Raw genomic sequence first — 21874 nt, 5'->3', positions numbered from 1 at the left:
AGATTTGTCCATCCCCCGACCAACCTAAAGACTCTGCAGTGTCTGTGGAACTCAAGTCAGCTCTATACTGCATATCCAGTTAGCTCTACTCCCTGCTGCTTCCAGGGTGAGACGGTTTGCAACCATAACGACCTGAGCCTGCAGTCAGATGGGAGAGCCACTCTTCTCAGACAGGTGTGTGCACTGAGTGGAAACACCCAGCCCCAAAACCTGGGATGGTGGACAGGCAATTTCTCTTGGAACATGCCACTGAGTGAAGAGTCAGAAAAATAAAAGTAGGAACATCAAACAGCCTGTGAAGTAGCTAAAAATACCAGCTTGCGTCTCGTTTTGCTGTTCTTGATGGTAGAGCTGCTTCTGAAAAGGCCACTGGATCAGTGTAAAATATCAAAGAATTTGATATTTGACTAGGAAGGCAGGCGACTAGCAAGGACCCTCACAGTAAACTCTCCTGGGAAGAAATATGTCTTACCATGTGTGTTAGGCTTAGTATCAGTTTGGGTTGCTATACAAGTGATTTTTAACAACAAAGGGCCTGCGTTTTCCTTACCTGAGAAGCTCTAGGCTGGCCAGAGCCATCAGGGAACTTCGTGCTGGGATTGTTCTGTGGCTGGCCCTCTAACCAGGAAATCTTTAGAGGATTATTTATCAAACCAACTTCATTCTTCACTGCCATCTCCTATCAATGAGAACATTCTCCCATCACCATCTTCATTTCAAACCCCATCACCACCCCTGGTGCACTCCTTAAACTGGCATGTAAGGCTTCCCACTCTTAATCCAAAATCCAGGCCAAATAGGGCACAAAACTTCAGGATTCACTTCCAGCCACTGCAGGTGAAGAATACCGTGTTATGAAGCCCACACTGGGGGGCACTTTTTGTGCATAAACAAAAAGTGCACTTGGTATAAGGAGCATGAATAACTTGTTTTGGTATAAGAAGTAAAAGATCCTCAACTTGCATTAACGTGTCAGAGCTCAGTTAAAGTTAATGGAGCTATGGCAATTTACGCTAGTTGAGGATCTGGCCCTAGAATTCTGTTCCCATACAGACCAGACTCCGGTTACATTGCTCTTCACTGCCTTGATTACAAGTAAATACACAAGTGTCCCCATCCTCATTCATTACCAGTTGGTTGCAGTCTTCCTGCGCAACGTCAGTCAACATTCCCTAGTCCACCTCCAGACTTCCCAACAAAGTAAACCTGAGGTCTTCTGCTAAACTTACAGCAGCTTTAACTGTAGCAAACTCCACAACCGCACTCCCCGTCTTCTTACTTGAGATCACCAAGTTCAGCACTTCACCATACTGTCAGAATCAATGAGAAGAGGCAAGTCAAATACAGAACCAGACAAGAAGCAAAATGTATCCCAGTGAAACTTGGAAACGTTGGCCATGGGAGAAAGCTACAGCTGATCCAGTGCCAGCACAGAATGGTGGAGGAGGTCTAGCTGTGAGGGGAAAGGGATCAGGATGAGATCACAGCTGCTCCTCTCCCATCAAGAGTCACTCCAAGGAATGATATAGGAGTGTCATCTTTGTAGTAGCTAATAGTTACTGTCACTGCTCCCAGCAGGAGTCACTATAGGAACACTGTCTGCCTGAGAACTAACAGATACTTACAAAATTGCCTCTCCCATGGTGACTCAGGGGAAAATATATGCCATGATAAATCAGATCACAGGTCCCTCTAGTCCAGCATACCACCCCAACAGCAGCTAGTATTTAACACTTTAAGTGAAGGGGAAAGTCCACCATAATGCACACAGCCTGCCTAATCTTTATGGGGGTTATTAAACGAGCTTCTATTCTGAGGGAAGAGTTCACAGCTACTCCACTTCCACCAAGAGTCATTGTAGGGAATGGGACAGTTCATGGCTGATGAATCCATGATGGTCACCTTTAAAATTGGCATGAGGGAGTGAGAAAGCTATACAATGAAGAATAAGAGCCACTTTGGTTTATATGTAGCTCCACCACAATTCTCCGCCCTTTCTTACAGCATCAAGGTTGGGGAAATCAAGTGGTAGGAAAGAGCATCTCAGAACAGGACCTTCTGCAGGATTTGTAGGAGAACTTCTTTTGAGTATCCCCCTTTTGTTTCATCATCCTTCTTGCATTTCCATCTTAGCTAGAAAAAAAAAGCTGCAAGTTAGTTTTGTACACTTCAACTCACATAGCTGTGCTGAAGATGGCTCTTGCCAGCTACAAAATAACACAAGTCTGCCACTTACACTTACATTCGCAACACTGCCAAGACAGTGATTTTAATACCAGTATTGGCAGACAGACTAAAGAGAACAAGTTATACAGAGGCAAAGGGATAAACAGTCCTCAGCAGAATGAAAAAAATATTGTAAAGCACCTGAAAGTAAATAAAGGAATGTATCAAGGTAATAACCAGATGTTCCCAGTGTTTTATGCGCACACATCTGAATTCCAAGCTTAGGGCTACTTGTTTCGAGATCAGGTTACAGGGGAGAAAAAAGAGGGTAAGGAGTATTTTAAGGTGGGGGTGGAGAGCTTCAGTAAGCATTGAGCATGCTGGACAGAGGAGTTTCAGCTTTCTCCTAGACTGGAGGTGCTCTGAGTCTTGGTGCAAGGAGAGATGCCCCTTCTGGAAGTGATTGCCAACCAGTTACCAATGCTGAAAAGGTTAGTAGGCCAGTCTTCTCACATAGTCTGATTTTTAGGGATGTCTTACTTTGAGTTTGGGAGTTCCTTTGCCTTCTACTCCATTCCCATCTGGTTTGCCTAGGAGGAAAAAGAGAAAGTGAAAGCACAAGGGGGGAAAACCCAAGGATAAACAGTAGCACCACACAGTTTGTTAGTGCATACGTACAAGGCAATGGCAATTCTGCCTTCTGGGTTTCTTCCCCACTAAAGTTTCCCACTGTTGCTGACTGTGGTTCAGCACCTTCACATAGAAAAGATGCCGGTGGCTGCCAGCGTTTTTGCTACCCTGTTGTCTAGACTTGCCCTGATCAAAGTGAGACAACACCATAGTAAAACTGAAGGTGCTGTGAGAAACTGGTCCACTCTTGCTCCTACCAGCATAGCTTTACTGGTGGTAACGACAGTGAGAAATGTCACGGAAAACAAAATAAGGCTAGTGTAGACTGCAGAATTAATCCTGTATGCAAGTCTGTGCTAACAAGGGATTATTATACTTTGCCCTTCCATTGCATCTTCTATCCAAGGATCTCCTAGAGCTTCACAAGCATTCCTTAAATTAATCCTCAACATCCTCAATTCATCATCTGTAAAATGGGGATAGCAAAGTACAGGGAGATTAAATGACTTGCCTGTGGCCACACTGGAAGTCAGTGGCAGAACCCAGATGATACATCAGATCTCCTGAGTTACAGTTCTATTCTTTATCCATAAGATCGCCCTTCATTAAGAAGTGATATTGATTTAGCCACTGTCGCCTCTGCCAGAGTGGAAGAGATACGAAGCAAGAGACAGAGCAATTTTAAACAAGGAATACCCTAACTTTTTTCCAGAAGCAGAGCAGTATTATTGCAAGAATGGGACTATATTTTGAGTCCAAATAGGTAACAGAGTATGAAAGAACCAAGGGAAGAATCTGTATGCAGAGATGTGTGTGGGCTGGAAGGTTGGGAGTGCAAGTGAAAGAGTCTGGAACAAAGCTCAATAAAAATACAATAGAATGGTATGAAGTGTCTGAGGGGAATTGGCTATAGTACCTGAGGTGCCATGAGAATTTAGGGGCTGACAACCTTAAACATGTTAACTTCCTACGTTGCTATCTGAGAAAAGAAAGAGGGAAGGGAGCTAAGGAATTGTCTGTCACAGTTCAAGAATCTACTGATTTCCTGGCTCTGCACAAATCTGATATGAAGTGTGTGTACACACAGGCATGGGAGAGAGAACAGAAATGTGAGTTCCAGGAACTAAGCACAAGAGAGCTCCAGACTATGCAGAGACATAACTTCCACATGTTGAGCCTTCGTAAGTGATAGATACCAAGTCACTTTCAGTGGAGCATGGGGAGGAAATGCAGAATTAGTGACCATCGGGAAAGCCACCTTAGCAAACCAGAATTGTTCTCTATCAGTATTTAAATAATGTGGGGCCAGCAAGGATAAACTGAATACATCTGACTGTGATGGTCAGATCCTATTTTAGGATATCCTTCTAGTTCTACTGTGGAGAGTCCCTTTGGGGATGTCCAGGCTCTAAGCTTCAGAAGGAGATTGTCCATATTCCCAGAAAAGGGAAGGAGGGGGATGAGTGTAGGAAAGGTTTGAAAGATCTTGTTTCCCATCATCCAGTGCACTAAGTCACCACCCTCCTTCCTGTGGGAAGGATTTCAGCAGGAATATGAGCACTGCCTGCCTCCAGCAGCAAGCCAGGGACATGGGTGTGTAGGAAGAAGCCAAGATGAGGGAGTACAGCCATATTGACTGTGACACCCTGGCACCCCAATATTCACCACTGTCATGTATTAGGATATGTTTTGTACAAAGTATGCCTTGTGAGATATTCTAAAAGTCTTGATCTGCTAGATAGTAATATCTCATTGGATTTTATGTGCTACCGTCGTATGTGAAGTTAGGAAGTTTGGCTATGCGTGTGTTACTGAAACATGTTGTGAGGTTGAAAACACCCACAAGCAGCCTTTCAGGTATAATAGTAAAAAGGTCAAACAACACTAATGGCTTATTGAGGCACGCACACAAGCACAAGGATTACCCCAGGGACTGTGTGCAACAGAAACCTCTCAGAGATAGCACTACACAATGGGAACTGTTTGACCCAGGTCACAGCACAAGAGCTTTCCAGCAAGTGGGAAGAAGATATAAAAGGGGGAAAATGACATCATGTGGGTACCTCACTCTCCCTACACCACCACCCTATTGGAGACCCCAAGGCATGGCTACTAGTTAAGTTGAGGGGATGGAAGGCCATAAGGGTCGAGGAAGTCTCCCTGCTGAAGGCCTAAGGGCTTCTTCTCAACCCCCCTTAATAGAATTCAGGCATGGCTGGTTTGAGTAAGCTCTTTTGCTCTTAAAACAATGTTGCAGCCGCAGATAATGCCTTATAGTGTAAGGTTTGCTGACGCCAAGTTAAAGATAATAGGAGAGACAGCTACAAGGCCAGACAGGATGTACTGGTTGTTTTAGTTGCTAGGAATGCTTGTTAGAGGTTGCAGGAAATAAACATTGTTGTAACCCATATAAGGAAGGCAGAGTATTTGTGCAAAGTTTTGATTGGCTAATGTGTAGTGCAGTAGCATTAAGGAATATAAAAGTGTGTGTAATGACCTGCTCTGATGTGCAGGATTTGAGATTCTATTCTCCCTGTACCTTGTTTGCAGCTGCAAATAAACTTTTCTGCTTCTCCACCCTGTTGTGATTATTGAGTGACGCACACCAGGTAACGGACCCCTGCTGTTGTTTTGCCTCTGGGCACTGGGTGCCGGCAACAACCCCTGGAAACACCTGAGGAATAAAGATTGAACATGGGGGGGAAGTGACTAAAGGGATTTCTAGCTTGCATATGAAAACCTGGGAAACCCAAGCTGCAAGACCAAGGCAGCTTGTGCCTTAAGAATCTGCCAGCCTGTTGATCACTCAGGGTGAGAATTTGCTAATTTATATCCTATCTATCTAGTATGTTAAACTCAGTTTGTGGTTTTGTTTATTTACTAGGTAATCTGCTTTGATCTGTTTGATATCACTTAAAATCTATCCTTTTGTAGTTAAACTTATTTTATGTTTTAATCCAAACCAGTGTACATTTGACTACGATGTCTGGGGAAAAATCTCAGCGTGGTTACCACAAGTGTGCATGGTCCTCTTCACATTGAGGGAGAGGCGGACCAGGTGTTAAACCCATATACTGGCCAGATTTGACCAGGGCAGGCTGGTACTGCTCTGGGGTCCTAGGCAGTGTTCCCGCTAATTTTTTCCATCCATGTGAGGAATGAATTTTGTTATATGCACCATATCGAGGTAATGTGCAGATGTGCACCACCAGTAGAAACAAAAAACCTAGATATAATATATATTTTTAAAAAGTTACCCTAGGGATAATTACTCCAGCCAGGAGAGGTTAGGCATTTTAGAACTCACTACTCAAAGAATTAAATCTAACCGTAAGAGAAATAAAAATTATGAAATGCATAGACCAGTCAAAAAACTTAAACAACACACTTCGAAAGAAGTGTCAAGTAACAACAACAATACAAGTATGTGTTGGGAGGTGAGTGTGTCAGACAGAGAGAGACTCTTAAGTAGGTCGGCACTCAGCAGTCTGAAGCCTGCTTGTTCAGACACAGCATCAACTGCCAGCAAACTCCTTCCGTCCTGAGCCCTGTTGTGTCCCCCCACCAGCTCTGTGGAGATAGGGTACAGGGGAGACAGGGACACCCTGACATCAGCGCCCTCCCTACCTTCCCTCTGCTCTGCACAGCAAGCAGGAGGCTCCCAGGAACAGCTGGCCAGGGATTCCAAGGCATAGGGAAGGAGTAGCGCAGCAGTGGGGGGAGGGACACCTTAAGATGATAGCCTGCTGGGCAGCCGTGCAGCTTAGAGGAAATTAAATCCTAGGCTGGTGGTTAGAGAGCCTGCATGTGACTGCAGCTGGGTGTGTCCCTACCTGGGTGAATGCTGGTGGAAGTGCAAGCTTGGAGGGCTTTGCATCTTGTCACAGCAGCACAGTGTGAGAGGGAGCCCAGGCTGGTGAGTCAGAGAGCTCAGTGGTACCCCAGTTCCAGGTGGCACCCCCGGGGGGGGGGGAACCTGTCACATTGACCATCTCCCTATTCAGTGTGGTACCCGTGTAAGTTAGCTCATGAAAGATTTGGGACTCTGTAAACTTGTAGTTTGGATGAAGGCTCCAATCTCATCTGCCCTTACCTTGGATTCGTGGCTCTCTCTCAAGTCGGATCTGGTCCTGCATGAGTTTCTGCTGTTCTTCTAGCTGCCGGGAGCCCTCTTCCCGCAGGCGTATTATCTACAGTGGAGGCAGGAGAGAACAAATACCACAATTATGTTACCAAGAAAGTCTGCTAATTGGTTTGTAATCAACAGCAATCCCACCATACTTGCATCCATTTAACCCTCTCACCATTAATTGGAAGATGGGAAGAGAGTGAAAGAAAGGAGGAAAGTTTAAAAAGAGCTCCCTTCCCCCCAAAAAAACCCCATGTATAGAGCTCTACAAATTTCATGGCCATGAAAAACGTGGCATGGATCGTGAAATAACCCCTTCCCTGTGCAATCCACTCTCTTCTGTGCTGTTGGGAGCGTCCCAGCCCAGAGCTCCTAGCTGCTAGTCCCGGCTGGGCTGGAGGGGGACAGGACTTGTCCTTCCCCTGTATGGCCGCTGTCATTGGTGAGATCAGACCCACCTCTAGAGGCAGCGCAGAAGTGAGGGTAGTACAGCAGCCCTGGAACTGGGCTTGGGGAGCCTGCCCCCCCGACTCCTGCCAGAGCTTCCACCCCTGCAGCTTCTGCCAAGGCTTGGGGCACGCATTTTTCAAGGGGGGGGTGTGCAAATTGGCTGGAGCCCTGGGTATTGGTTGGGACTAGCAGCTAGGAGCCCCTGGTTGGGGCACTCCCAGCAGCACTGGAGAAATCAGACCCACCACCTTCGGGAACCTCCTCTAGCTGCAGGAAGCTCCGGGACTGCTGCCCAACCGCAGAGTTTCCTGCAGCCAGGGGAGGTACTCGGAGGTGGGTCTGATGTCCCCTCTAGAGGGACTGTGCAGGGGAAGAACAAGTCTTGTTTCCCCCAAGCTGGCCAGGACTAGCAGCTAGGAGCCCGTGGCTGGGGCGCTCCCAGCAGCAAAGGGAGATCAGACTCACCTCCAGGAGCCTCCTCTGGCTGCAGGAAGCTCTGTGGCTGCTGCCTTCAGAGCCCAGCTCTGAAGGCAGCACAGAAGAGAGGGTGGCAATCCCGCAACCCCCCTACAACAGCTTTGTGACCCTCCCCACACCACAATTCCCTTTTGAGTCAGGACCCCCAGGGTTACAACACCCTGAAATTTCATATGTGAACATCTGAAATCATGAAATTGACCAATTTTAAAACCCTCTGGCTGTGAAATTGACCAAAATGGACCACGAATTTGGTAGTGATCAAACCACGAGGCTGGGATTATTCCACAGGAACCATTTATTCCAAAAGGCTGATGAACTGCTATGGTTCACAGGAATTTGTTGGGTCTCAGCTCACCACCATGGCTACATGTTAAAAGGTTTTCAACCATTTTCCTGCCTGAAAATAACATGACACGCAAATCTTTATTACCTCTTGTTCTAGTGTCCTGGTTATTCGGATCTCTTCCTCTTCACTCACATGAGCTTGGGCTTCTCGTTCCCGGGCTTCAAGGTCTGCAAAAACCCCAAACCCCAGTTATTGCCGTTACTGTCTACAAAGCCAGGTTGCATGACACTAGAAACTAGAGAGCCCTTCCACAGACCTGGCTGCTCCTAGGGTTCCCTCCCTCTGTTCTCTGACTGATGGCCTCTCCTGCCTCCCCTATATTTAGGTGAAGTGCTGAGCCAGCTGTAACCGTCATTCATCAATGCTTTCCTCCACCGGATCAGACCCTGCTAACAGCATGGGGGGTTTCACACAATCACTGTTCCATAAAGAATGACGTAAGAAAGTTCAACCATTATGGATGGACAGAAGTTTAACTCAGAGAATTATACAGGTGGAAGAAATATAAGCACCACAGCACCTCAAATGTTTCCCTAGGGCAAAAGGGAATGATCTTGATTGCCATACCAAGCTTTACTTTCTTTCTTCTCTCATCAAGTTTTTGAGTCCTTTCTGCTGCCTGCTTCTTGGCTTTTCTCACTTTGTCATACGCTGCCTATTAAAGAAACAACAGAATATGAACCAATATAAAATAAAGAGGGAAAATAAGGGGTTATGAATAGAGTAGAGATTAGTTATTGATACATATTGAAACTAGAGGTGGAGAGTTTTCTAGCCATTGCTGGTGGCATTCATAGAAACACAAGATGTTACAAACCATTTTGAAATTATGACAACACAAGAGCCCCAAGATGCAGCATGGAAGGGTATGGAGTCCAGGAGTTACTGTAATGTGTTTTTGAGACAAAGTTTGACCCATCTTCAGCGGTAGGAAGAATGTTTTAGATTCATGGGCCAGCTATGAGTGGCCCCTGATGGCACTGATACTATTGGTGAGGAAGGTCGTTTTCTGAATGGTGCAGAATAATAATCTGTTGATGAGAGAGATCAGGTTTGCCTTAAAGTGAAGTTTAAAATAAAAATTTATTTTCAAGAAAACTCTTCATATGCAAAATGTGTAGCTTGACTTTAATTGATCAGACACTGTCTTCTAATTCAAGGCAGAATTTTACACTAATTGTAATAAATAATAATAATTCAGAATTTATATAGCACTTTAGGGCCAGATCCTCAGCTGGTGTAAACTAGCATAGTTTCCCTGAGGCCAATGGAGCTACATTGCTTTACACTAGTTGAGTATCTGGCCCACTGATCTTCACAACACTGCTGTGTGGTAGGCAAGGCCCTGATACTGCACAGATTCATGTACATGCTTAACTTCACGCATTGAGAGTAGTGGGACCATTCACAGTGCATAAAGTTAGGTATGTATGTAAGTATTATCTTTATTTTAAATACTGGAGGAAAAGCTGGTGGTGTTTTACTTCATGAATATTTGGGTTTTCTAAGCAGAATTCCTCCTGCTCCTGCTCCCACACACACACTTTAAAAATGGAAGATAAGAAGTTCCTGGAATAAAGAATACCACCATTCAAGGGAGAATAGATTAAAATTTTGGCCAGTCTTTCATAGAGATTTATTTATTGTTTTAAAGCCCTATCTTCTGGTATTTTGATAAGCCTTTTCTGGTTATCTTAACAAGACACAGTTACTGGCTTTTGGTGAACTTTTTGTTTTAATTCTCACTTTACATTTCTGGATTATTACAGCGCTTCAGTTGGTAGCCTGTGGAGTTGTTTTAGGAAAAGGACAGACATCAGTTGCATTAATTGGGGTTCCTGTTTATAACTTTATCTCCCCCACCCATTTCAGATATACTACCTGTGGCACAAACTTTGGACAAGAGCTCTCACACGTATTGAAAGTTTTACTTTATATTAGCAAATATTACTCAGAATAAAGGCAACATGACCTTACTTCTGTCAGACATTCTTGTCTTTATAAATTGAACAAGATACTTACTGTTTTCTAAACATGACATCAATCACATAAAATTAAGGGGTCCACATGCATATTTATTTTTTACAGGCCTGATCTGATTTCAGAGCGTATTGTTGGTGCTCAAGAGGATTTGCAGTACTCAGTCTCTCTCCAAACCAGGCCCGAAATTTTTTTTTTTTACACTTGGGACATGTCCCAATTCAATATGCTGGTAAACACAGTCTCAGCCAAGGTCTCTACTCAGCCATTCCCACAGTGTATCAGGTGGGACCGAGAAGATCTTTCTTGGTTCTTATACAGTGCCTATCCCATCTGAGTTCATAAAACCTAGAGATACACATTAGAACATGTAAATGTCTTACAGAAAAGATCCATAAAATGTAACCATATTGATGCCCCCAGGCTCAATGGGAGTGGAGGGTGGGGAATGAGAAAGAAAGGGAGGCAGCTTTCACTACTTTAGCATACTTCCTTCTCCACTTATATAAGTGTATTGGCAGATACAGGTAACACACACTGCCACCATGTCTAAGGGATGGTCATCCTTACCTTTGCTGCTGCATCCGTTAGCACTGCTAAGGCCTGAGACAGCTGGTGAAAGAGTTCCTCTGGGGATTAGAAAGGAAAGAGGGGTAAGACACAGAAAACCAAGTAGGCAGCTCACAGAGTCTCTGGATACATATCGGAGCAAGTAATTCCCTTATGGAAGAGACCTATAGAATTTTAGAGAGAAGAATAACATTTATACAGTATTTGTAACCCAGCCTATAGCCCACTGCTCTGGAAGTCACTCACAAAACTATGCCCTATTATTTAAGCTTTCATTTAAATAGAAAAAAAACCTGCGTCTGGACCTTCGGGTTCTGAAGGAAATCTTGAAAATGTGAATCAAATGTAACCAAGAGCAGTTACATTTGATTCCTGAGCCTGCAGACAGCCTGAAAAAACAGTCCTGTTAAGTATGAACTCTCCCTTTCATCTCAATGGGCTATTAATTCTGAAACCTTCAGATGACAATTTAAATGTCAATAATGTTAATTGCTTCACTGCTAATCATTTTAGAATTCAGCTCACATGCTTATCCCACAATCCCCAACTGTCTTCGATGCCTCCCAAAGTGCCATAAGGACCAGCTTCCCTCTGATAGCTGCTACAGTGCATTTATATGTGATCAGTATACAAATCTATGGCACATCAAAGTGATAAACATGAGGACACCATAAAATAAACCGAACTTAATATCAAAATGAACATCAGTGGCGCCACCATATGGATGGTATTATTCATTTTCATATTTAATTCATTTAAATGTAAATTAAACAGCTGCAGAATTTAAGGACCTTGTCCATAATTTAGGTCCATTTCACTGCACAGTGTATGGAGACTTGCCTATAGCGGAGATATGATTTTCTCACAATGGGCACTACCAATATATATATAAATAAATTATATACAAGGTTTCTATTAAAGGCTAGAGATTCTTAGAACTGTAGATTAGAAGTGTGACCTGGCAGCCAGTGGGATATAATGGCCAAAGGTGGAGGATTCACTCAGAGTTACCATTAAGGGGAAGATTTTCAAAAGCAGAAATAGGAGTTAAGCACCCAACTGGCATTTGTGCCTAGGTAGATCTGCCCCATAATCCAATATCTGTGCATTTAGCCTTATAAGTCAGTTACCTAGTAGTGATAAATGTGTCTCAGGGCTTGTCTACATGGTGGAGTAACATGTGCTTACGGAGGTGTGATTTCTGAAGTGCACTTACATGCTGCGCATTAACTGGTCCATGCAGACCCTGCAGATGCATACTCAAGTGTCTTTTACTACCACCTTAACACAGGCTAGGGAACCTTTAGTGCACACCAGCAGGGTCTACATGGACCAATTAATGCATGTGTTCATGCACTTTAGAAACCACACCCCTTGTAAGTGCTCATTAGCTCACTGAGTAGACAAGACCTCAGACAGAGATATATGTGCACACACTGCATAACAGAGGCACTTCCATAATTACTTGCAAAAACAGAGCTGTGCAACAGCAGACAAACACAGCCACTCCCAGGTGTCCACACAGCTGGAACAGACAGGGAAAACCTGCTTGTTTCTACACAGACTGATCTTACCTGCTCTGGGATTGTCTGGGTTCTTATCCGGATGGCAAGTCAGGGCCTTCTGCCTGTATGCTTTCTTAACCTGTACAGAACAGAGATTCACCAATGATTGCAGCTCTCCACATACAATGAGAGGCCTTCAGGACAAAAACATCACATAGTAAACACAAGAAATGTATGACTGAGTAGTGTTTCATGTTCTCTATGTATATAAATCTCCCCACTGTATTTTCCACTGAATGTATTCGATGAAGTGGGCTGTAGCTCACAAAAGCTTATGCTCAAATTGGTTAGTCTCTAAGGTGCCACAAGTCCTCCTTTTCTTTTTGCGAATACAGACTAACACGGCTGCTACTCTGAAACCTGAGTATTTAAGGAGTGTGTGTGTAAAAAAAATGACTTAAGGTTAGGCACCGGCACACACTGGCAGGACTGGGAGTGCCGTAGGCAACCTAGCAAATAAAGAAAGACTAGGACACTGATGGCATCACTGGCAGCTGGCTAGATAAATTAAATTATCCTACTGTTAATTGCAGGAGGCTGTTTTAAGCTCAACTCACAACTTTTCTACAGTGGTCTTGCCTTATAATCAAACTGCACTGCAACAAGAAAACATTCCAGCCAAGTAGGTCAGCAATTACATTCACTCAATTTGACTTTTTTTAAAACCAGAGGTTTCAGTCCTAGATACAGCATGTTGTAGTAATAAACCCTTAAAGTCACAAATGAATAGATCACTACAGCCAATGCCAAGTTTAATATAATGAGGCACAATCTTCATCAAGTCAGAAGTGGAAGGGGTGTTCTCTGGAGATGTAATTACTTGGAATGGAGATTGTACAGCACACTGCACAACAAGTGGTATTGGCAGGGAGAGGAAATTTTGACCAAAGACTATACAATTTTAGTAACTGTCTCAGAGATCCATGTTAGTTTTAGGGTTTGTTTTTTTCAGCTATGGATATGCTACTACAGAGATCACGTACATACAGTATTTCTTACCCTTCAAAGAGAAGTCAACAAACATTTTACAAGCCACTGAATAGGATTTTAACATCTGAGTTCTCTCTATCATAGGAAATCTCTATATGCAAGTATAAAATCAAGGAAGAAGAGTGGCTTCCATCCAACTGCCAATGAATCACTTTATAAATTGGCTGGAGGGAACCTGTGGTATTCAGACATCACCTGGTGGACATATATAAGTAACAGTAAAGGCAACCAGCCGCTAAAACATAACAAACCTAAATCATACACCTCCGTAAATGAGACTCCACTAAAAATAAAGTGAAGTCTTCTCAAGGCACACATCATCCACAACACAGATAATTGTCAGAGGAACTCTCCAATGTGATGACATCAGTTAGGGCTTCCAAACAAATGATCCAGGGAAAAATAATGCCCCCCTCAGTCACAGTTTATGGTGATGCCTGGCTGGCTCCTCTGTACAAAGATTGCCCAGTTCTCCGGTTTCAGAGTAGCAGCTGTGTTAGTCTGTGTCTGCAAAATCCGATGAAGCGAGCTGTAGCTCACGAAAGCTTATGCTCAAATAAATCTGTTAGTCTCTAAGGTACCACAAGTCCTCCTGTTCTTTTCTCCAGTTCTCCGGGATGCTTCAAATACCTTACATAAAGACATTGCTCTCTAGGTTGCTCATGTCACCTGCAGATTTGCCACATTTCTGTGCTGCTCCTTCAATACTATCACATTTTCAACTGGTAATACAAACTGGCAAGTCAAATGGTTAGTTTATGCCAAATTAGTAAATATAAACCTTGATCCATGCAGGTTGTCTCTCGTGCCTGCATGGAAGCACAGATGATTCCAATAGTGCTACCTGCATGTATCCAATGGCAAGCCCAGAGTCTCAGCCCTGGTCTACACGATGGAGTTAAATCAAATTTAGCTGCGTTAGGTCGATTTTAAAATGAATGCATCTACACATCCAACCCCATTCCGTCAACCTAAAGGGCTCTTAAAATCGACTTCTCTACTCCTCTCCAGTGAGGGGAGTAGCGCTAAAATCAACCTTGCTGGGTCGAATTTGGGTAGTGCAGATGCAATTCGACGGTATTGGCCTCCGGGAGCTATCCCAGAGTGCTCCCATGTGACCACTCTGGACAGCACTTTGAATTCCGATGCACTAGCCAGGTACACAGTAAAAGTCCAGGGAAATTTTGAATTTCATTTCCCGTTTGGTCAGTGTGGCAAGCTCAGCAGCACAGGTGACCATGCAGTCCCCCCAAGATTGCAAATGAGCTCCAGCATGGACCGAAAGGGAGACACTGGATCTGATTGCTGTATGGGGAGAAGAATCTGTGCAGGCTAAACTCCGATCAAAAAGAAGAAATGCTAATATATATGCCAAAATTGCACAGGGCATGGTAGAAAGAGGCTACAACAGGGTCACACAGCAATGCCACATGAAAGTCAAGGAGCTCAGGCAAGCCTACCAAAAGACAAAGGAGGCAAATAGTCGCTCCATGTCAGAGCCCCATACATGTCGCTTCTATGAATCAGCTGCATGGCATTCTAGGTGGGGATCCTACTACTACCCCACCACTGTCCATGGTCACCTGTAAGGAGGGAGTCTCACGCGACAGGGAGGAGTATTTTGAGGATGAGGAAGAGGAAAATGCGCAGCAGACAAGCAGTGAATCCGTTCTCCCTGGCAGCCAGGACCTTTTCATCATCCTGGAGCCAATACCCTCCCAAGGCGGGATCCCTGACCCTGAAGCCGGAGAAGGCAGCTCTGGTCAGTGCACATTTGTAAGTACAGTACAGGATTTAAAAGCAATAGTGTTTAATGTTTGATTTGCCCTGAAGAATTGGGATACATTCACGGCCAGTACAGCTACTGGAAGAGTCTGTTCATGTGTCTGGGGATGGAGCGGGAATCCTCCAGGGACATCTCCATGAAGTTCTCCTGGAGGTACTCTGAAAGCCTTTGCAGAAGGTTTCTGGGAAGGGCTGCCTTATTTCGTCCTCCACGGTAGGACACTTTACCATGCCAAGCCAGTAGCAAGTAGTCTGGAATCATTGCAGAACAAAGCACGGCAGCGAATGGTTCTGGGTTTTGGTCGCATTCAAGCAACATTCGGTCTTTAGCTTTCTGTGTTAGCCTCAGGAGAGTGATATCATTCATGGTCACCTGGTTGAAATAGGGGAATTTTTGTAAGGGAACAGTAAAAGGACCCCGTTCATGCTGGGTTGTTTGCGTTTCGCTAAAAAGGATCACCCCGGAGAATAGCCATGCGGTGGGAAGAGGGGTGAAGGGATCATCCCAAATAGCCACGCAGAAGGGGGAGGGGTGAAGGGAGCATCCCAGAGAATAGCCACACGGTGGGGTGGAGGAGGTGTGTGCTGCACATCCACCTGGAAACCGCAGCCCCTCCTTTTAAATATGAAACCCAACCAGCATTGCTTGCTATGGGAAAGGATGGCGCTGCAGTTTGAAACCATTCCCACATGTTATGAAGGTGGAAGAAGCCAACTCCGCGTACCAAAAGGCTTACCATGGTTGCCTGGAAACCAAATTCTGTTGCCCAGCCGTTTGTGATGTGTCACCATACCAGCAGGCGCTCAATATAAAAGGAAAATGCGACCTTGTACCTAAAGCACATGTGCTGTCTGCTGTGAATTGCTTGATTCACTGTGAAAGTCTCCCTTTTGTTCTCAGAAATGTATCATCTTAAATTTTACTCTCCCTTTTTATCTCCCCCCAGGTGCAAATGTTTCTATGCTCCCCCTATCATCTCCGTCCCTGAGGTTATCGTAGATTAGAAGGCGAAAAAAACGCACTCGCTATGACATGTTTTCCGAGCTCATGCAGTCCTCCCACACTGATAGGACACAGCTTATTGCATGGAGGCATTCAGTGGCAGAGGCCAGGAAAGCATTAAGTGAGGACGAAGAGCAGAGGCAGGAGGCGATGCTGCGGCTAATGGGGGAGCAAACGGACGTGATGAAGTGTCTGTTGGAGCTGCAGGAAAGCCAACAAGAGCACAGACCCCAGCTGCATCCATTGTATAACCGCCTGTCCTCCTCCCCAAGTTCCATATCCTCCTCACCCAGACGCCCAAGAACGTGGGGGGAGGCTCCAGGCACCCAGCCACTCCACTCCAGAAAATGGCCCAAGCAACAGAAGGCTGTCATTCAAACAGTTTTGATTTGTAGTGTGGCTACAATAAGCAATGTGGTCTTGTCCTTCCCTCCTCCCGCACCCCACCCCACCCCACCCGGGCTACCTTGTCAGTTATCTCACCTTTTTTTTTTTTTTTTTAAATTAGTAAAGAAAGAATGCATGGTTTCAAAACAATAGTTACTTTATTTCCTTTGCCAGCTGTGATCTAAGGGGGGAGGGTGGTTGGCTTACAGGGAATTAAAATCAACAAAGGGGGCGGGTTTGCAGCTAGGAGAAACACTCACAACTCTCACACCGTAGCCTGGCCAGTCATGAAACTGGTTTTCAAAGCCTCTCTGATGCACAGCGTGCATAGCTGTGCTCTTCTAATCGCCAGGCGATTTGCCTCAACTTCCACCCTGCCATAAACGTCTCCCCCTTACTCTCACAGATATTATGGAGCAAACAGCAATAACAATGGGAATGTTGGTTGCGCTGAGGTCTAACCTAGTCAGCAAACAGTGTCAGCGAGCTTTTAAACGTCCAAAGGCACATTCTACCACCATTCTGCATTTGCTCAGCCTATAGTTGAACTGCTCCTTGCTACTGTCCAGGCTGCCTGTGTACAGCTTCATGAGCTATGGGAGCAAAGGGTGGGCTGGGTCCCCAAGGATAACTATCAGCATTTCAACATCCCCAACGGTAATTTTCTGGTCTGGGAAGTAAGTCCCTTCTTGCAACTGCTCGAACAGCCCGGAGTTCCTAAAGATGCGAGCGTCATGCACCTTTCCCAGCCATCCCACGTTGATGTCAGTGAAACGTCCCTTGTGATCCACCAGTGCTTGCAGCACTGTTGAGAAATACCCCTTGCGGTTTTCGTACTAGTTGGCAAGGTGGTCCGGTGCCAAGATAGGGATATGTGTTCCATCTGTCGCCTCACCACAGTTAGGGAACCACATTGCAGCAAAGCCATCCACTATGACCTGCACATTTCCCAGAGTCACTACACTTGATTGCAGAATGTCAGTGATTGCATTGGCTACTTGGATCACAGCAGTCCGCACAGTAGCCTTGCCCACTCCAAATTGATTCCCGACTGACCGGTAGCAGTCAGGTGTTGCAAGCTTCCACAGGGCTATCGCCACTCGCTTCTCAACTGTCAGGGCAGCTCTCATCTTGGTTTTCTGTGCTTCAGGGTGGGGGAAAGCAACTCACAAAGTTCAAGGAAAGTGGCCTTACGCATGCGAAAGTTTCGCAGCCCCTGTGAATCATCCCATACCTCCAATACTCTGTGGTCCCACCAGTTTGTGCTTGTTTGCCAGGCCCAGAATCGGCGTTCCACTGTATCAGCCAGCCCCACTGCCGCCATGATGTCCCAACTGCTTTCAGCAACGTCTGTGTCCACGTCTCCCTCACAATTGTCCTCGTGCTGGCGTCTTTTAGCCCAGTTCTGCACATACTGCAGGATAATGTACGAGGGGTTTACAATGCTCACAACAGCAGCGGTGAGCTGAGCAGGCTCCATGCTTGCTGTGGTATGGCGTCTGCATGGGTAACCCAGGAAAAAAGGAGAGAAACAACTGTCTGCCATTGCTTTCACAGAGAGAGGGAGGAAAGGAGCGGCGACTGACGACATGTACCCAAAACCACTCTGGACAATGTTTTACCCCCATCAGGCATTGGGAGCTTAACCCAGAATTCCAATGGGCAGCCGAGACTGCAGGAACTGTGGGATAGCTATCCACAGTGCACCACTCCGTAAGTCAATGCTAGCCACGGTATTGAGGACACACTCCGCGAACTTAATGCTCTTAGTGGGGACATACACAATTGACTGTATAAAATCAATTTCTAAAAATCGACTTCTACAAAATCGACCTAATTTCGTAGTGTAGACATACCCTGTCTACCCCAAAAGAATATGATGGAAGTTTTCAGGGTACTAGCATCTGCTCTTCACACAAATCCTTAAGATCTCTGTTTCCCATTGCAGGGAACTGAGAATTACAGTGAATTTGTGAGAAATCACAAATACATTTGTGATGACTTTAGCAGTTCCAAATAATAGACTGGGAATGAATTCCCTGTGGAAATCCTGAGTTAATAATGATATAAGTTAGATAAGATAAGCATATATGAAAAAAAATAAAGCAGAGCATTCCACAAACCTTTGCAGAATATTATTTCTAGGAACATCTTTAAGAAGAAAATCTTAAACATTTTACTTCCCCCCTTAATAAATACAAAAGCATCAGTGATGTCCATGAAGTTTCCTTTACACATTCCTCATATAAACTACTAACTGCACAAGGAAATCACATGATATAACAACAGGACCTCATCATTAAGTTAAAGAAATAGAATTCAAAACTATTTAGAAGGTGTTCATATCCTTCCTTTCAATAAAATTGAAATTCATGACCATAGTCAGCCCTAGAGAAGTTGAGTGCAACTCCACTGAAGACAATGGAGCTCTGCCTCTTTATCTTGGCGCTAAACTTTGCTCCTATCTAATTAAAAGGACCCTTGCAACTTAAACATCATACTTTATCTAAAACTATACCTACTGGTGTTATTGTAACTGAAAATTAGAGGAAAAAAGTTACTTCTTGTTAAGTTTAATTTTGTTCAATTGACAACACTTGGTATTTAGTCAATTTCACTGTTCCTCTTCTATAAACTGTCAGTTTCCCCCATTGTTTGTGTGGGTCTGTAAAACAATAAAGAAGAAAAAACAGGGCAGGGGGAAAAAAAAAAAGGGAAATGTAACTGCAAAACCACAGAGGTTTAAGGAGACTCATGCAGATTTAGTACCAGAAACTACTTTTAACTCTTTTTTGAAACAGACTAGATTTCAAGTTGACAGTATCCATTTAAAGCACTGTAAATAAATATAATGGGTGAATCCCATCTCCACTTAAGTCAATGGGAATTTTACCCCACATATTTAAGACAAAAAGGCAGAAAATATAGTACAACGGCTATAGTAGAGATGGTGATCAGTGAACTAGCAAATATTGTCTGTCCTATTAAATACCAGCAACATGACTAAGAATCACAATGTAACAGTATAATAAAACAATTGCCATATTAGGTATTAATAGGAGTATTCTATGCAAAACAAGCAAGATTACTCCACACAATTAACAATCTGCTAACTTCCCCATAAACAATTCCTAAAAACGTAACTTTAGTGTTCCAAATTAGAGCTCCATATCAGGCCTAATCTGTATATTCTTTTCTCTCACCTCTCCACCCTTTCCTCACCCCCCCCCCCAAATTCAAGGTTTCCTTCCCCCATTCCGTGTGTGTGTTGTCCATGTAGACTGCAAGTTCTTCAGGGCAGGGATCTGTTTTAGTCTATCTGTAAAGTACCTAGCAAGTTTGGGACCTTTTCTACATAAATAATAAACCACGGTACTAATTAGGCTTCATCAGGGGAAATGCAATCATCTTGCGACACGTTTCAGGAAAGGCAAATGAAGAGAGTTCACAGGTGAATAACGAAGATTATAAAAGTTTTGGAAAATAACAGAATAATGTTCACTCTAGAGAAAGGAGCAAAGAAAGGCAATGTTATATGACAGGGTCCTGTTATTTTCATTGAGCAGTGAGGACACAAGGAATACTGGGCTAAACTGGGAAATAAAGAAGTTACACAATCATCAACCAGGACCTAAGGGAGCTCTAATCTAGACAGCCCCAGAATGCAAAGGTACCAGAAAGCAGTCCTTGTCCTGTCTCTGAACTGAGGAGAAGCTTTATGTGGAATGCCAAATTGGGCCCAAATGTATCTATTGAGTTTAACTCTTGTGAGTCTGTCTAGTTACAGCATGACAGGTTTCAGAGTAGCAGCCGTGTTAGTCTGTATCCGTAAAAAGAAAAGGAGTACTTGTGGCACCTTGAAGACTAACAAATTTATTAGAGCATAAGCTTTCGTGAGCTACAGCTCACTTCATCGGATGCAGAACTGTATGCATCCGATGAAGTGAGCTGTGGCTCATGAAAGCTTATGCGCTAATAAATTTGTTAGTCTCTAAGGTGTCACAAGTACTCCTTTTCTTTTTATAGCTACAGCATGTGTCTTGTTTTAATCCTATTTCTTTCTCTATTCTTAATCTTTGTTTTAGAACATTTTAGTCATAGACTGTTGAAACAAACGCAAAGAATGTGATCCAGTAACTAGGTCAGCCTTCTGACATCTTGTGAGAGGGAGAAAATGGCATCTATCTTGGAGCACTGGGATGAGCGTCATGACAATGGAACCAAGTGCTGTGGCTCTTCTGAATGAGTGCTATCCAGATGCAGCTGAGACTGGAACAAACACTTGAAAAGCCAGTGGCTCATGATGAGTAACAGCAGGTATAGTGAACAGAAGCTTACAAACATTCATGACATTTTAGTGGACGTAATAAAGAGAATTATGATAAGCTAGATGTTTTAATAAGGTTTTTGAAACAAGTTACATGCATCACACCTGCCTTCTTTTTGCCCTTCCTATCATCTTGTCACCGACTGCACAAGAGCTTTCTCATCAGTAGCTGGTGCCATATGGCACACTACGGTACCTCTCTGCCTCAAGATCTCATCTCAAAACATCTTCCCCAGTCCCATACTGTGACCTCTTAAATATCAGCAGAGGCAGAGAGAAATTTGCTCCCTACCCACGTTATTTAACCCGTTACGGTGCTCTAAGGTTTAGCTTCCCCCACCCAACAGGTGACTAACATCTCAGGTCAGTGCTTACGTTGGCAATGAACACGACTCGCTGCAGAAGATGCCACTTTTCTGCCACTGGCCCCCGCACCAGGCGCAGCCCCACACGTGCTTTCACATACTGGGAGCAAGAAGAGCGCCCAGGGTCGCCTTGTATTTCTGGTAGCACGCAGCCGCCGTTACCGTGGTATCAGACCCCGGGGCCGCCACGCGCTGCAGGACCCCCCGGGGCTGAGGGGAGCGTTCGCCAACGGGGCGGGGGAGCCCGATGCCCCATGACATGACCTGACCCGCCCCGCCCGCCCCTCCTCCGGTCAGGCCCTGACCTCCTTGTCCGAAGCCTTCTCCCCGACCCCCAGCAGGGCGTAGAGGTCCAGCTGCAACAGCTCCTTATCGACCGCCATCTCCGCTCCACCCCCACAGGCCCAGGCCCAACCCCAGGCCCCTGGCCACCCGGTTCCTCCTGCGCCGCTGGGCCTGGTTATCCCCGCCTCCTCGGCCCCGCACCCCTCGCTGCTGGGAAATGTAGTTTCTCCGGCCTCCCGACTGACCTCTGGTTCTTAGAGCCCTTCGGGGAAAGAGAACTACAACTACCATAATGCCCCGCGCGGCCCACAGCCCACCGGGAAGGTCTCTCTCTGGCCAACCGGCAGAATCTCTGCTCCCGGCAGGCTCTGCGCAGCAGGGGGTATGCGCATTGTCTTGGGACGTGTAGTTTTTTA

The 21874-nt window shown here is 44.9% G+C and overlaps 1 protein-coding gene across 3 annotated transcripts in view; it reads right to left on the bottom strand.

Moving 5' to 3' along the window:
- DNAJC17 (DnaJ heat shock protein family (Hsp40) member C17) overlaps positions 1 to 21641 on the bottom strand; it is a 36318-nt gene extending 14677 nt beyond the window's left edge. Inside the window, exons 1-10 of one of the 3 annotated variants that reach the window (XM_073348757.1) lie at positions 21479 to 21641; positions 12326 to 12395; positions 10752 to 10810; positions 8769 to 8856; positions 8286 to 8368; positions 6890 to 6986; positions 2707 to 2756; positions 2056 to 2133; positions 1230 to 1310; positions 551 to 679 (exon numbers count right to left, since the gene is read on the bottom strand). In XM_073348757.1, coding sequence (XP_073204858.1) covers positions 551 to 679; positions 1230 to 1310; positions 2056 to 2133; positions 2707 to 2756; positions 6890 to 6986; positions 8286 to 8368; positions 8769 to 8856; positions 10752 to 10810; positions 12326 to 12395; positions 21479 to 21556 — 813 coding nt within the window. In that variant the 5' untranslated portion in view covers positions 21557 to 21641. Of the gene's footprint in view, positions 1 to 550; positions 680 to 1229; positions 1311 to 2055; positions 2134 to 2706; positions 2757 to 6889; positions 6987 to 8285; positions 8369 to 8768; positions 8857 to 9018; positions 10530 to 10751; positions 10811 to 12325; positions 12396 to 21478 lie in introns of those variants that run through there. The other 2 variants (XM_073348759.1, XM_073348758.1) reach the window with 2 other exon arrangements.
- Between the last annotated feature and the right edge of the window lie 233 nt (positions 21642 to 21874).

Source organism: Lepidochelys kempii, chromosome 6 (genome assembly GCF_965140265.1).
Source record: "Lepidochelys kempii isolate rLepKem1 chromosome 6, rLepKem1.hap2, whole genome shotgun sequence".
Lineage (NCBI taxonomy): Eukaryota > Metazoa > Chordata > Testudines > Cheloniidae > Lepidochelys > Lepidochelys kempii.
Note: the sequence above shows the minus strand (reverse complement) of the source record. Positions and strands in the feature narration are given on the sequence as shown.